Below are 12,598 nucleotides of genomic sequence, written 5' to 3'. Positions count from 1 at the left end.
ACTTTTTGCCGTTACGTTCAAAGTTTGCGTGTAACTTTTGCACCTGGTTGTTGAAAGTAGAGTTGTCGGATTTTAATTTGTATGGATTTCTGATTGTACTCGAAATAGTGACCATGTACATAGTTCTTTTCTTTTTTCAACACTCGAAATAACAGAGTATCAATAACATATGGGTTACCATTTTGATGAAACGTATTTTAGATGATACAAATGCACATTTGTAGTTTGAATACGCTTACTAGATTTGCAAACTTAAACGCTTACTTTGTAGTTTTTCTTTTTCTTTTTTTTTTTTTTTTGCCAATTAATACAACAGTAATAGCATTACGCTAACATTTAATGGTAGTTGGGAGATGGTTAAAGTTCCCTACCTAATATAAGGTCGATTTGATTTTATAGCTATTTACTAATGTTAACTTTGAACTGTTCTTTGGCGTGTCAAGCATGTTCCTCACCTTAAAACGCGCAGAACAAATTCATTGCTTCGAGTGAAATAAATTGTCGAAGGTATCGGTAAAGTAGGAATCTGACGTGTCCAATGTAAATACAATAAACTATTGACAAACGAAGAGTTGTCGCTTGTTCTAGACCACATAAAAAATTATCCTTGATTTGTAAACGAAATCACGTGTACACCTCGTCTTCTGCCTCGAATCCTCAATCAATCTTGTCTTATTTTCCATAAAATATTCAGTTACTCGATAAATAATCTATCAAAGACATAAAATCAAATCAACTTCACCGTCAAGGTACACAGGGAAACTTCATCTCCGGACTGCACTTAAAAAACAAACAAACAGCTTACATACAAGTGAGAAGGCTGCTTATTTTTTTTGCAAACCACTTCCACGCTAATTACAAACTTGTATATGTTAATTTTTACTTTTGAGAGTCGAAAGTTTAGGCTCCCGATGATCCACAGATCTCATCGGTCACCAAAGACGACTTGGCAAAAAAACGAAAGAGCAAGCAAACAAAGCCCCCAGAAATACACTTGATAAAAATTGCCAAAGCGCGCGAATCAGAGAGAGCGAGAGAGAGACAGCTTTTTTTTACAACATATATACATGTATAATTGTTTTGTTTCCTCCCCGGCAGCAGTCAATCAATGCCTGCGTATTTTCACAGAACTTCGAGGCGGAGCTAGCTCTGGAGATGGAAGAACTGGAGTTGCGGTACAAGGGTTACCTGCCCGCGCGCCTCAGCGGCTTCTACCTGACGAACTTTGGCCAATTCGACTTATCCCTCTCGAAATGCCTTTCCGGGACGAATTCGTTGCCGAAACGACGGCCGAAAAGTTGCAACCACAAACCCATCGAGTCGGCGTATTCCGTCCCGAGTTCGCCCATGCCCTTCCACATACCCAGGGTCCAGTTGAGGTTCAGCGGTGGCTCGGACACGAGCTCCATAGCCAGCGGCACGCTCTCCACAACCCGTTCCGTCAGCAGTAGGCTCGACCTCGTGTCCACGCCACCGAGGAATCAACCCTTCCTCCCCTCCTCCTAGACTTTTGGTCAGCCGTGCTGGGTTTCTTTCTTATCTACTCTCGTTTTAGGGGCTGTACCATTTTTACCCCGCGCCCCTGACCCCCTCGTTTGATTAACAACATTTTGTGTGATTAACAACGAATTGTTTTTCTTTTGATGTTATTTTTAAGCCGCATTGATTTGTTTATCCGAGTTCCTTACTTACAATTAATGTTATTGTACTCCAACGTTGGAGCGTTGGAAAAAAAAAAAAAAAAAAAAAAATTACCAAATCCTGTGGTACAGCTCTGAAAACTCGTCATTTCGGGATGCTTATGCCATCTGTTTGGCCCGAGGTTGTCCTGATCGCTCGAGTCATAGGTTCTTTGACGTGTATTAATTGTACTTTCACGGGATTAGATTAGATGCTTTTTTTTCTTTTTCTTTTTTATTTATGCATCGCATATTATACACGCTTGTACACGTACAGTTTAAGATCAATTTTTGTTTTCTATTACGTTATTGTTGTTATTATTTTTATTACTACTATTGTTACGATTCACGCGCTTTCAATGCATTTGAAATTAATTCACGGAAAATCAAACCTTATTGTAAAAAAAAAATGCAACAAGTTTATTGTCGTATTGTAAAGGATTTTCCGAAGAGCTGAATTTTGTTGAAAAATCTTCGGTGCACTGTTGAAATTCTCGCACTTGTATACAAAAACACAAACTAAGATTTATAATAATAATATTTCTAGCGAAATAAAAATTACTTTGTATAATTACATGCATAGACGTACCACGAACTTTATTCTCAGCCTCCGTATGTGGCCGTAAAATAGCCTTCCTTCGTCAACGTAAGCTTTCACGAATACTCTGCCTCTGTGTCTTATTAAAAAAAAAACTCGTCCTCGAGCTTTTCCTTTTTTTCAGTGAAATCATGCCAGTCGTTCATTGTATATGTGTGCAGGTACATCCCTCGGTCTCTGTGTGTCTATCATCCGTGACTGATGTTCAGCTCACATTTTAATCCCCCGATTTGTTTGTACCATTATTCCATTGCTCTGTTTTACGTTGTTTTTTTTTTTTTTTTTTTTTTTTTTCCTGTCTGTTGTTTACCACTTGCACTTTTTTTGTTGTCTCCAGTCACAATGGTTTTTCATTACCGCAATTGTGTCTTTTTGTTGCTTCTTCAATTGCTGTTTTTACGAGTTTATGTTGATTATTTGTAACCAAATCATTTGAATGTCAAACGTTAACACAGGGTATCGTATACATGCTTAAGTTGCGTTTGTTGAAAAAAAAAAAAATTTTGAAATAAGCGCAACGTCATTGTTTTTGTCTGTTGGGTAATCAGCAAAAAAAACAAAGGGCTAATGGTGATCATAAAAACAAAATGTGTCTTATTTATTGGTGCTTGGAGTTTTTTTGTTTTTCCATAAAAAAAAAAGAACCTTTGTAAAAAAATTCACAATCCAACAAAAAAGAGATAAACATTCCTTTTCGAGTATATATGCACAAGAATTTGAGTCAGATGTCGGGTAGAAAGATCTTTTGGATTTTGGATTCGAAGCGAAAGGTTCGCCCGATAACAAAGAGAGTAAGTGTTGAAAATAATTCATTTATTGATCACCATTTGTCGACCTGTGCGAAAAACAGTCCATTTTTACATAGTCCAACCATGCGATCAGTCGTACTAAACTTATCATTATTATTATTATATAAACACTTGAAAATTAATCTACTTACATTAAATACCAATAAGTAGTAAACAAGACTTTATACTAATTATTGATTATTAGACATTAGTATGCCTGAAAAAAATTAACGCACGAGCCCACCTTTTAGAAGCACAGTAGCGATGGAAATAAAATAGGTGGAGAGTAAACGAAAAAAAAAAAAAAAAAAAAAAAGCCCAAATATATTTTGAATAAGTATGTGTAACCGCGTGAATCGCAAATGTTTTGCAGAGGCTAGAGGAGCAATTCGTGATACAACTGGAAGAACAGGAGAGCAGCGTTTACGTGCCGGGCGTGATGCCGCTGTGCCTACCGGCCGATCTGCCGGATCTCACCCACCACACGGCCGGCTCGACTCGCAGCTCGCTCTCATCCGTCAGCGAAGGCTAGACCTTTTTTTTTTATCGTGATGAGTAGAAAAAAAATAAAAAAATCAAATTTTTAAAGGCATCGGAGGTGTGCGTGCGATGTGCTTTCTTATACTGCTGCCCAGAGTGCCGAAGACGTGTGAGCGTTTGTTGTGAGTGTACATAAAATTCCGCCCAATGGACTGTCAAAGTCATTTTTTTTTTTTTTTTTTTGTGAATATAAATGCTATGCGTTACGGTGGACGATGGGAAAATAATATAAATACAAAATACTTTAAAAGGAAAAAAAAAAGAATTTTAAAGTCCACGAGCTAATTTTTTAAAAAAATTTTTGAATATTTGACGCGATATTTAAAATTTTGAAATGCAATTTTAATCAAACGAACGTAGTGACGTCGGAGTGAGTAAATGTCAATTCTTTTACCACAGTGCATTTTAACGTTACTCGATAAAAATGAAAAATAATGTACAGGAAAAGAGTGTGTACATTTTGTGCAACTGACAAAAATAACTAGACGAACAAAAAGGGGAATCAATCAAAATAAGTAACTATTGAAAGAAATTTTTATTGACTTACATCTTTTGATATTAGTAATTAGTTATACGTAGGATTGAACAAAATAACTTTTTCACATCATTATTCGATGAAATTTACAAAGTTGAATATTTAGCACTGCCCCTTATGGTAATTTTAATAAATTTTATTAAAAGGTATGCATAGGAAAACAAATAAATTATTCGAATGAGACTTGAATTAGATTCGTAACAATCTAGAAAAATAATGCGTCGCGACTATCGGGTGCCGATAAAGCATTTGAGTTCTTCCAACTGACTAAATTTCTTGAATAATATTTAATTATACAACTTAATAAATAAACGTAAATATATGATATGACAATTAGTCCTATTATATAAAAAAAATCAACTTTGTGTACATTTTGTACATTAATATGCATCGCAATATACATTGCAAGTCAGAAATCAAAAACAATTGACTTTGAGATTTGTACATAACTTCTTCAACGATTTTTTATTAGATTGAAGCGCACCAAATCTACTGCAACTTTATCAGTTTTCATAAACATATAGTACTGTAAATAAAGAAACAATGCGTTGAGTACGTCATACATGTATGTTAAAGTTTTACAATTTATTGTATCAACTGATTACGATGTACTAATCCAAAAATAATTGTATTTTCTTCTTTTTTTTTTTTTTTTTTATAAAATTGATAAAATTGATGACATTTTTTGCGATTAAATTGAGCCATGCTGAGAAAATCCATACTTGGTGAACAAAAATTCATATAAAATAGCTTATAAATCCATAAGTGCATTATTTATAACTAATGTGGCTTACTGCAGTCTGAAATCAACGCTATGAATCACATTAGGAGTGTATGGACTAGATGTCCGTATTTTTTTTTGCAACCTGTAAATAAAAGTAGGTCTACTTTTAATTCACGCAATGGCGTATGTTATTTTGTACGAGAATGGTCGTCTACAAAATAAATAAGCATTTTTCGGTATTTTGGTGTGATTAGTTGTATTATTGCGTGTCCGGTGTTTAATCAAGAGCTTAAGTTTTGTAATTTCGATCGTTTAGGAAAAAAAAAAAAAAAAATTTAAACATGTTTTGTTTTTCCTGAGTAAATAAAAAAAAATGTAATTATTGTTTGAGTAGATGACGAGTCTAAGGAAGAAGTGTTAATGGCGGTGTCAATGTAAAAAAAAAAAAAAAAAAACGATATAAATTATACATATATTTTTAGAACCTGTTACGAGCTGGATAAAATTAAGATTAACATAAAATTAGTTCTTACATAATTACAATAACTATTTAATTATGATATATCAATTGATAAAAAAATTATGATTTCAGTATAAATGGTGGTCTGTTTGATATACAAGAGAGATTATAAACTGTCAATTTCGCATCTGAATTCGGTAAATACAACGCAGAGAACTAAAATATCATTCATAATTATTATACCCTAAAATATAAGTAATGGAATATTTTAAGCTTACGACTGGTAGTTGATATGATTAGTCACATGATTATAACTTGTGTCTTCGGACTACTTCTGATATATCTTTTTCTATGTTATTATTTAAGAAAATTATACTTAGCGCTCGAAAATAAATATTAAAAAAAAAAAATGAAAATTTTTATCAAGTGTTTGTTTTTATTTATGTGTTTTTATATATTGTTTTTTTCCATTCCTGATCCCGTAGAGCCAAGATTTTTCGACGATTTATCCGTAAATTATTGGCATTAAAGTCTCAAAATTCTTGTAAGAAATGGAAAAAAAAAAATTCTAAAAAAACTTATTTCTTACATCTGTATCACATTATATAAATTTTTGGGAAAATACATGTGAAAAAAATCTGATACGAATTTCAAATTAGGCATTAAAAAAATTTTTTTTAACATACCTTTAAACATAACATTTTTCTTGTTTTTTACACATTCAATGACGTGGAAAAAATTTTAAGATTTTTCGACACTTTTTTTAATAACGTTAATAATTATAAAATTGATTTTTGAAAAACACAAATGATAATTATACGCAACTTGAAACTTCTTTTTTTATAAAAAATCTGATTTGAAGATTAAAATATAATCCAGTAATTTCAATTTATTACTGGTATAAAAAAATTTACCATAAAATTTTATTTTAACAACATATTTGATACTTTGTATTAAATATTGAAAATATTATATTTAACTACAAATCATGAATAATGCAGGACTAAAAAAAAACCATGTTTTATTAAAAAAAAATTTTTCTTACTCTTAAGTAACAATTTTAATTTAAAAAAATAATTATATGAATATTAAATGCATCATTTACTTCCTTGTTAAATAGTAAATTTATGTGTGGCTCATGTGACTTGCTGCAGATAAGTATATTGAGAGAAAAAAAAAATTCTATAGCATTTCCTGTATACATAAGTACTCGGATGTGCGACCATAGAGGTATAAGAGTAGAGGAAAAAAGGGGGCGTGATATGCGACAGCAGAATTCGCTACGTAACGAGGCATCTGCCTTTGGCACTTATGTTATTGGTCGAGTCCTACATGAGATTGAATCAACTGTAGGATTCAGGACGAAGAAGTAGCCAATAACGTGGATTTGGCAACAAGGACAGATGCCCCGTTACACTTAATTATGCTATCGCTGCCGCTAATAGGCTAGTATAGCGCTTTTCCCCTCTATTCTTATACCTCTATGTGTGCGACAGTCCACTCGCAGTTAGCAGTTCGTTGTTTATGTCAAACGTTGGTTTTCGCAACCTCTTTTACAGTATGGATGGTTTTTAATAAAATTCGCCATTGGTAAAAATATAGAACCAATAGGCTTTTAATTCTGCATTGCTGTCGAGTGTAATAAATACAAAAAAAAAAAAGAGTCCGATTTTCGCGAGAGGAAATGGAGGAAAAAGCAGTAGAAATTATCCTCAAGGTGTGCGTCGTTGGTGCTGGCGCAGCTGGTTTGTGCGCCGCGCGACATTTGGCGGCAGATTCGAAACATTTCGAGTTCGTGGTGTTCGAGAGACAGTGCGAAATTGGAGGTACTTGGACGTACAACGATCGGATTGGACTGGACGAGGATGGACTACCGGTGCATTCTAGCATGTACAGGGATCTCAGGTCTGGGAGAGCTGGATTTTTTTCTAGTTTGATCAGAACATATTTATTTATTTGTAGAAATTAGAAGCATTAAATAATAATGAAATTTAATAAATACAAATGCATTAAATTATACCAAATGTATTAAATGTGTAAATAATTTGAGATAATAGTATTTTTCGGTACCGGTGCATCACGTCCACTGGCAATGAATAAAAAATTACTAAATGATGACGTGAGAAACGTTCAAAGTTGAAAAATATTATCCAAGTGAAAACAGCAAATGTTTCATTATATGTTTTTGCGTAAGAAAAAGCATCCTGTTGCGAAAAAACATGTTTTCCACTTACGATAATCTTACTTTCTTACAACCTGTTTCTTAACTTGGAAATTTTATTACAAATAGTTCTATTAAATCGTTACAATTACATTTATTCATATTTTTATTTTTCAGTCCATAACAATTATTCTAGTTAAACAAATGTTAACTAGTATCTAATAACGGTATTTCTTTTACTACTTCAAACATGTTGATTAAAAATTTTGATTTCTGGTTATTATGAAGTTACGTAAGAAGTATAATGTACTTTTTAGTATCTTACTAGTAAATTAAAAAAAAAAAAATAAATAATAAACAACAATATCATAATTTTAATAACGTTAAAGGATAACAATTATAATAATAATAGTAATAATAATAATAATAATAATAATAGTAAAAATAAAAAAATTGCGGTGAATATGAGTGTTAATAAAATTTTTTGTGGCAATTGGTTGGTGTCTGGAGTAATATTAATAATAATAATATAAACAATAATAAAATTCATTGTAAAAATAACAGAAATCGCGGTGCATATAAGAGTTAATGAAATTTTTTGTGGCAATTGATTGGTGTCCAGAGTAATATTAATAATAATAATAGTATTAATAATAATAATATTAGTTATATTATTAACAATATTGATAATATTAATAATGATATTAGTAATGTTAAAAATAACAAAAAACGCGGTGAATATAAGTTAATAAAATTTTTGTGCTCATTGATTGGTACCCGGAGTAATATTAATAATAATAATATTAATAATATTAGTACCCATATTAATAACATCAATAATGATATGAATAATATTGAAAATAATAATAATGATATTAAAAATAATAATAATTATAAAAATAACTAAAATCGCCGTGAATACAAAGGTCGATTAAGTTTTTGTGGTATTTAATTGGTGTTCGGAGTAATAATAATATTAACTATAGTAGTCATATTGATAATATTAATAATTTTAAAAATAACCGAAATCACGGTGAATACAAGAATTGATGAAATTTTTGTGGCAATCGATTGGAACCCAGTGTAAATATTCGAACGATTTTCAGAACCAACCTACCGAAAGAGATAATGGGCTTCCCGGATTATCCGGACATAAAAGGTGGCGCAGGAAGTTGCGTATCGCACCGCGTTATTTTGGATTACCTGAAGAGCTACGCCACCCATTTTCAACTGCGCCAGTACATTCAGGTGCCCATATCGAAAGTGAATTTTTTATCGCCCCTCAAAACAATCATGTTCTATTTGCCTTTCAGTTCCAAACAGTGGTAGAGTCCATAAAGTTGAAAGACCCGAGCAGCGAAAAATGGCAGGTCAGAGTGAGAAACGTCGGAAACGAGAGAACCGACACTCTGGTCTTTGACGCCGTGATCATTTGCAACGGGCAAGTCTATTAACAGTACACCCAAAAGTCACACGCATCCATTTGTTCATGTACCTATATTACAGACACTACTCGGACCCTCGCATCCCCCGAATCCGGGGCCTCGGCGATTTTAAGGGCCTGACGATGCACAGCCACGACTACCGGTACCCGGAGTCTTTCGCCGGCAAACGCGTGGTGGTGCTCGGCGCCGCGAGCTCGGGGATCGACATCGCAACCGAGTTATCTCGGAGCGCGTCGCACGTCCACTTGAGCCACGACAACGACAGGCAAGTCCGACAACCAATGGGGGCTATTCTGCTGCTGGGGGCGCTAGCCATCACATGAGGTACTCGCGTGTATTTCGTATATCTGTATATAACGATGCGCACGCACTCGGATAAAATATAGATATATACTAAAACGTGTTTAGTACCTTGAGTCATGGCGAGCGCCCCCCAGCGGCAGAATAGCCCCCATTTCAGGCACGAGACGTGAAAAATCGTGTCCGCATGTCCAGGTTGGCTGGAAAAGGCGAGTCCTTGGGGTTCGAGGAGGTGGTTGGCATCGACGGGTTCGCCGAGGGTAAGTTCCTCCTAAAGGACGGAACGTCTGTGGCGGGCGTGGACGCTTTGATACTCTGCACGGGCTACAACTTCACGTACCCATTTCTGGACGCCAGTTGTGGGGTGAAAATCGACGACAACTACGTGTCGCCGCTTTACAAGCACCTCGTCAACGTCGAGCACACCAGCATGTGTCTCGTTGGCTTGCCCATGACCGTGGTTCCCTTTCCGATGTTCCACATGCAGGTGAGCGCAACGCACACGAGGATCGTGGCAGCAAATTTTTGTAAGGGTAAATGTCCCTATTCGTGGAATGTGTCCCTATTCATGGAATATGAAAATTCATGTATTTGTTATATAACTAACTTGATAAAAAAATTGTGGTAGTTGTATATTTTATGTATCTTTATAAATTCACAAGAAAAATTTCATTTTACATATAATAAATGACCAATTTTAAACATAATTTCATAAATAGGGACAAAGGCGTACATAACCTATCTTTTGAACTGTACGTATTATGGCACCAAACTTCAACGAGGAATTTATATACTTCTAGGAAATAAATAAACGATATAATTATTTCTGTTAAATAAAATAGTGTTATGCAAGTAAAAAAGCTTTAATTGTCTTAAAAGATTGTAATCAAGTTACGTTTTTTAAAAAGTTTCATAAATAGGGACATAATATGAAACAATAGGTACAACGTTTCATAATTATGTACATTTTGGTCTTTTAATTTTTTTATAAAATAAAGTATTTTAACAATTAAGAACCATATTGAAAAATTATAATAATAATGGTAAATTTATAGAGCACCAGTTAATACCAAAATTTTTACCGTTAAAGCTTACAGTTAAGAAAAAAAAATTAAAGAAGTAAGTGTGATAAAATTTGTGGTCATAATAGGGACATTTAATGCAAAATATCTCGCACGAGGTTATCGATTGAAAACCACACGATATATTTTTTATGATTAATTTTATATATGCACAATATGTGTGCCTTAATCAACGTTTATTTTGTGCACATATAGTATCAAGATTAAATGTTGTCAGAACAAAAAAACTCCTACAATTTCGGCACAAATACTATGGACGAAAAAATGTTCATAAAATACTTTGTGATCGCTATTCATTCACTTGTGTAAGATATTTTGCGTACATAAGCACAAGAAAATTGTGCGCAATCCTTTGTGCACTAGGCATAGTCTGCCGTAAGCGCAATACATAGTTTTTTTTTTTTTTTTCATCAATTCATCAATAAATCGGTATACGTGGTGAGCTTCAGGTGAGATACTTTATCTCGACGCTGAGGGACAAAAGCCGATTGCCTGCGGTCGGGATGATGCTGGAGGACTCGAGGTTGAAGGCGTCGGAGAAGCGCCACGCCCACAAGTTGGGGAACGCTCAGTGGGCGTACAACGACAGTTTAGCCCGGGAGGGTGGTGTCGAGCCACTGCCTGGTTACTACGAGCTTGGCTACGCGGCTTGGTGGAATCTTAGAAAAGCGCACCTCATGGATTACAAGAGTTTCGATCTTTTTGTTTCGGCGGACGGGGCGAGGGTGGGCGTTGTGGTGCCAAAAAGGGACGAAAAAAAACAATCAATGACACCCTAGTATTTACGAATGAGCGTACGTTTTGTTTTTTGTATCAACATTCATTTTTTTGGATTTAATGGGGTGCAGTTGGGCGATTGTTGCTATTCCTGTTTCCTCACTAAACTTCATTTTCAAGCTGCCCAAGTAATTGTTGATCTGATGTGATTAAAAATTTTGTAAAATTTTGTTTTTGGGTGTTTATTTATAATCTGTTTTGTGTTGCTGGTCGACTTATTACTGAAACAGTTGTAGATGACGCTATCGGAAAAACTCTACGTAAAAAATTAAATAATAAAAAATTTCACCCATGCCTCATATCCTTACTACTCCTTTTATCGAGTTCTTTATCCTATTTATTGCAAAAGAAATGATAATCACACATCAGGTTGTGTTTTTTGGGGCTTTCCTGATTTTTTTTTAAAGACATTTTCTGATTTTTTTTCATTTAGATAAAATTTTTAAATTTTTTGTTTTATAATGTAATACTCCTAATAAAACTATTGTTTTTTTTGTTTTCTAATAAAATTTTACACTTTCTTAATTCTCATATAAATCGTACTTTTTATTTTAAATTAAAAATATTTTTCTTATTATTCTTTTTTTTTATAATTAATAATTTCTGTTTTTTATAAAAATATTTTATTTTTTCATAAAATTCTTAAATTTTCGTTTTTTATAAAGATTGTCCTTTTCAATTTTAAAATTTTCATTAGTTTAATTTTTCTGTTACACTTAATATTTTTTATATAAATTTTTTTTTTCGATTTCATAAGATTTTTTCCTTACACCTCCGCCGAAAGTTCGTTCCATCTGACCCGATTTTGAGCTAGAAAAAGCCTCATATCAGTCCTGCCATATGTGCGCAGAACGAAGTGCGCATATATATATAGTTATATATTCAGCACCAAGAAGCAGCAGTAGTTATACAATACATATATATATATACGGCTAACGGAGTTATAACCTTTATAGTTCATACAACACAGAAAATCATCGGATATTTATTTACATAAATTATTGGATATATATATATATATATGTATATTTTTTTTGCACAATTTACATGTATATATAAATTTATTAATTTAATATCAACAGAGTACACAACACAAAATTAAAACTACCAAATTAATGTTTTTTGATCAGTTACTTTCAATCGAATGATTTATTTAGTATATAAATGTAGTATATACATGTCATATTACAAAAATAAACTATGAAATCTTTTATTTAATCGAATTATGCTTATCACAATTATAATAGTTATTGATAATAAACTGATTTATTTTGCACTTACGGATATAAACATTAGGATTTTTAAAATGATCTTTATAGGATCCATGATTCGAATTTAAACGGATTTCTCTTCCTCTCGTTTTGCCAGCACGACCAACCTGCACAAATCCGCGGCCCAATCTGATTCTATATAATATACTACAGTCTAGGCGAGCGTGTATATATAGATATACCTATACACATGTACACTCATCTACGTGCATTTAAGTGGTATTGTTCGAGCGACCGA

At 33.3% G+C, this 12,598-nt stretch overlaps 2 protein-coding genes across 11 annotated transcripts in view; both read left to right on the top strand.

The window, feature by feature from the left end:
• Slik (Sterile20-like kinase) overlaps positions 1 to 5,705 on the top strand; it is a 29,175-nt gene extending 23,470 nt beyond the window's left edge. For 7 of the 10 annotated variants that reach the window (XM_089595328.1, XM_089595327.1, XM_089595326.1 and 4 more), the window contains one exon: positions 1,099 to 1,721. In XM_089595328.1, coding sequence (XP_089451454.1) covers positions 1,099 to 1,506 — 408 coding nt within the window. In that variant the 3' untranslated portion in view covers positions 1,507 to 1,721. Of the gene's footprint in view, positions 1 to 1,098; positions 1,722 to 3,438 lie in introns of those variants that run through there. The other 3 variants (XM_089595333.1, XM_089595332.1, XM_089595331.1) reach the window with 3 other exon arrangements.
• A 1,118-nt stretch (positions 5,706 to 6,823) lies between these two features.
• LOC106641500 (uncharacterized) lies at positions 6,824 to 11,100 on the top strand. Its single transcript, XM_014355935.2, has 6 exons — positions 6,824 to 7,229; positions 8,592 to 8,733; positions 8,799 to 8,926; positions 8,992 to 9,195; positions 9,426 to 9,717; positions 10,762 to 11,100. The coding sequence occupies exons 1-6, from the start codon at positions 7,009 to 7,011 to the stop codon at positions 11,089 to 11,091; spliced, it is 1,317 nt and encodes a 438-aa protein (XP_014211421.2). The 5' UTR covers positions 6,824 to 7,008; the 3' UTR covers positions 11,092 to 11,100.
• The last annotated feature ends 1,498 nt before the right edge of the window (positions 11,101 to 12,598 follow it).

Source organism: Copidosoma floridanum, unplaced genomic scaffold (genome assembly GCF_036245765.1).
Source record: "Copidosoma floridanum isolate Cflo_tuat_1 unplaced genomic scaffold, Cflo_Japanese_pri ptg000025l, whole genome shotgun sequence".
NCBI classification, from domain to species: Eukaryota; Metazoa; Arthropoda; class Insecta; order Hymenoptera; family Encyrtidae; genus Copidosoma; species Copidosoma floridanum.
The sequence above is the reverse complement of the archived record's forward strand: the minus strand, read 5'-3'. Positions and strand labels throughout refer to the sequence as shown.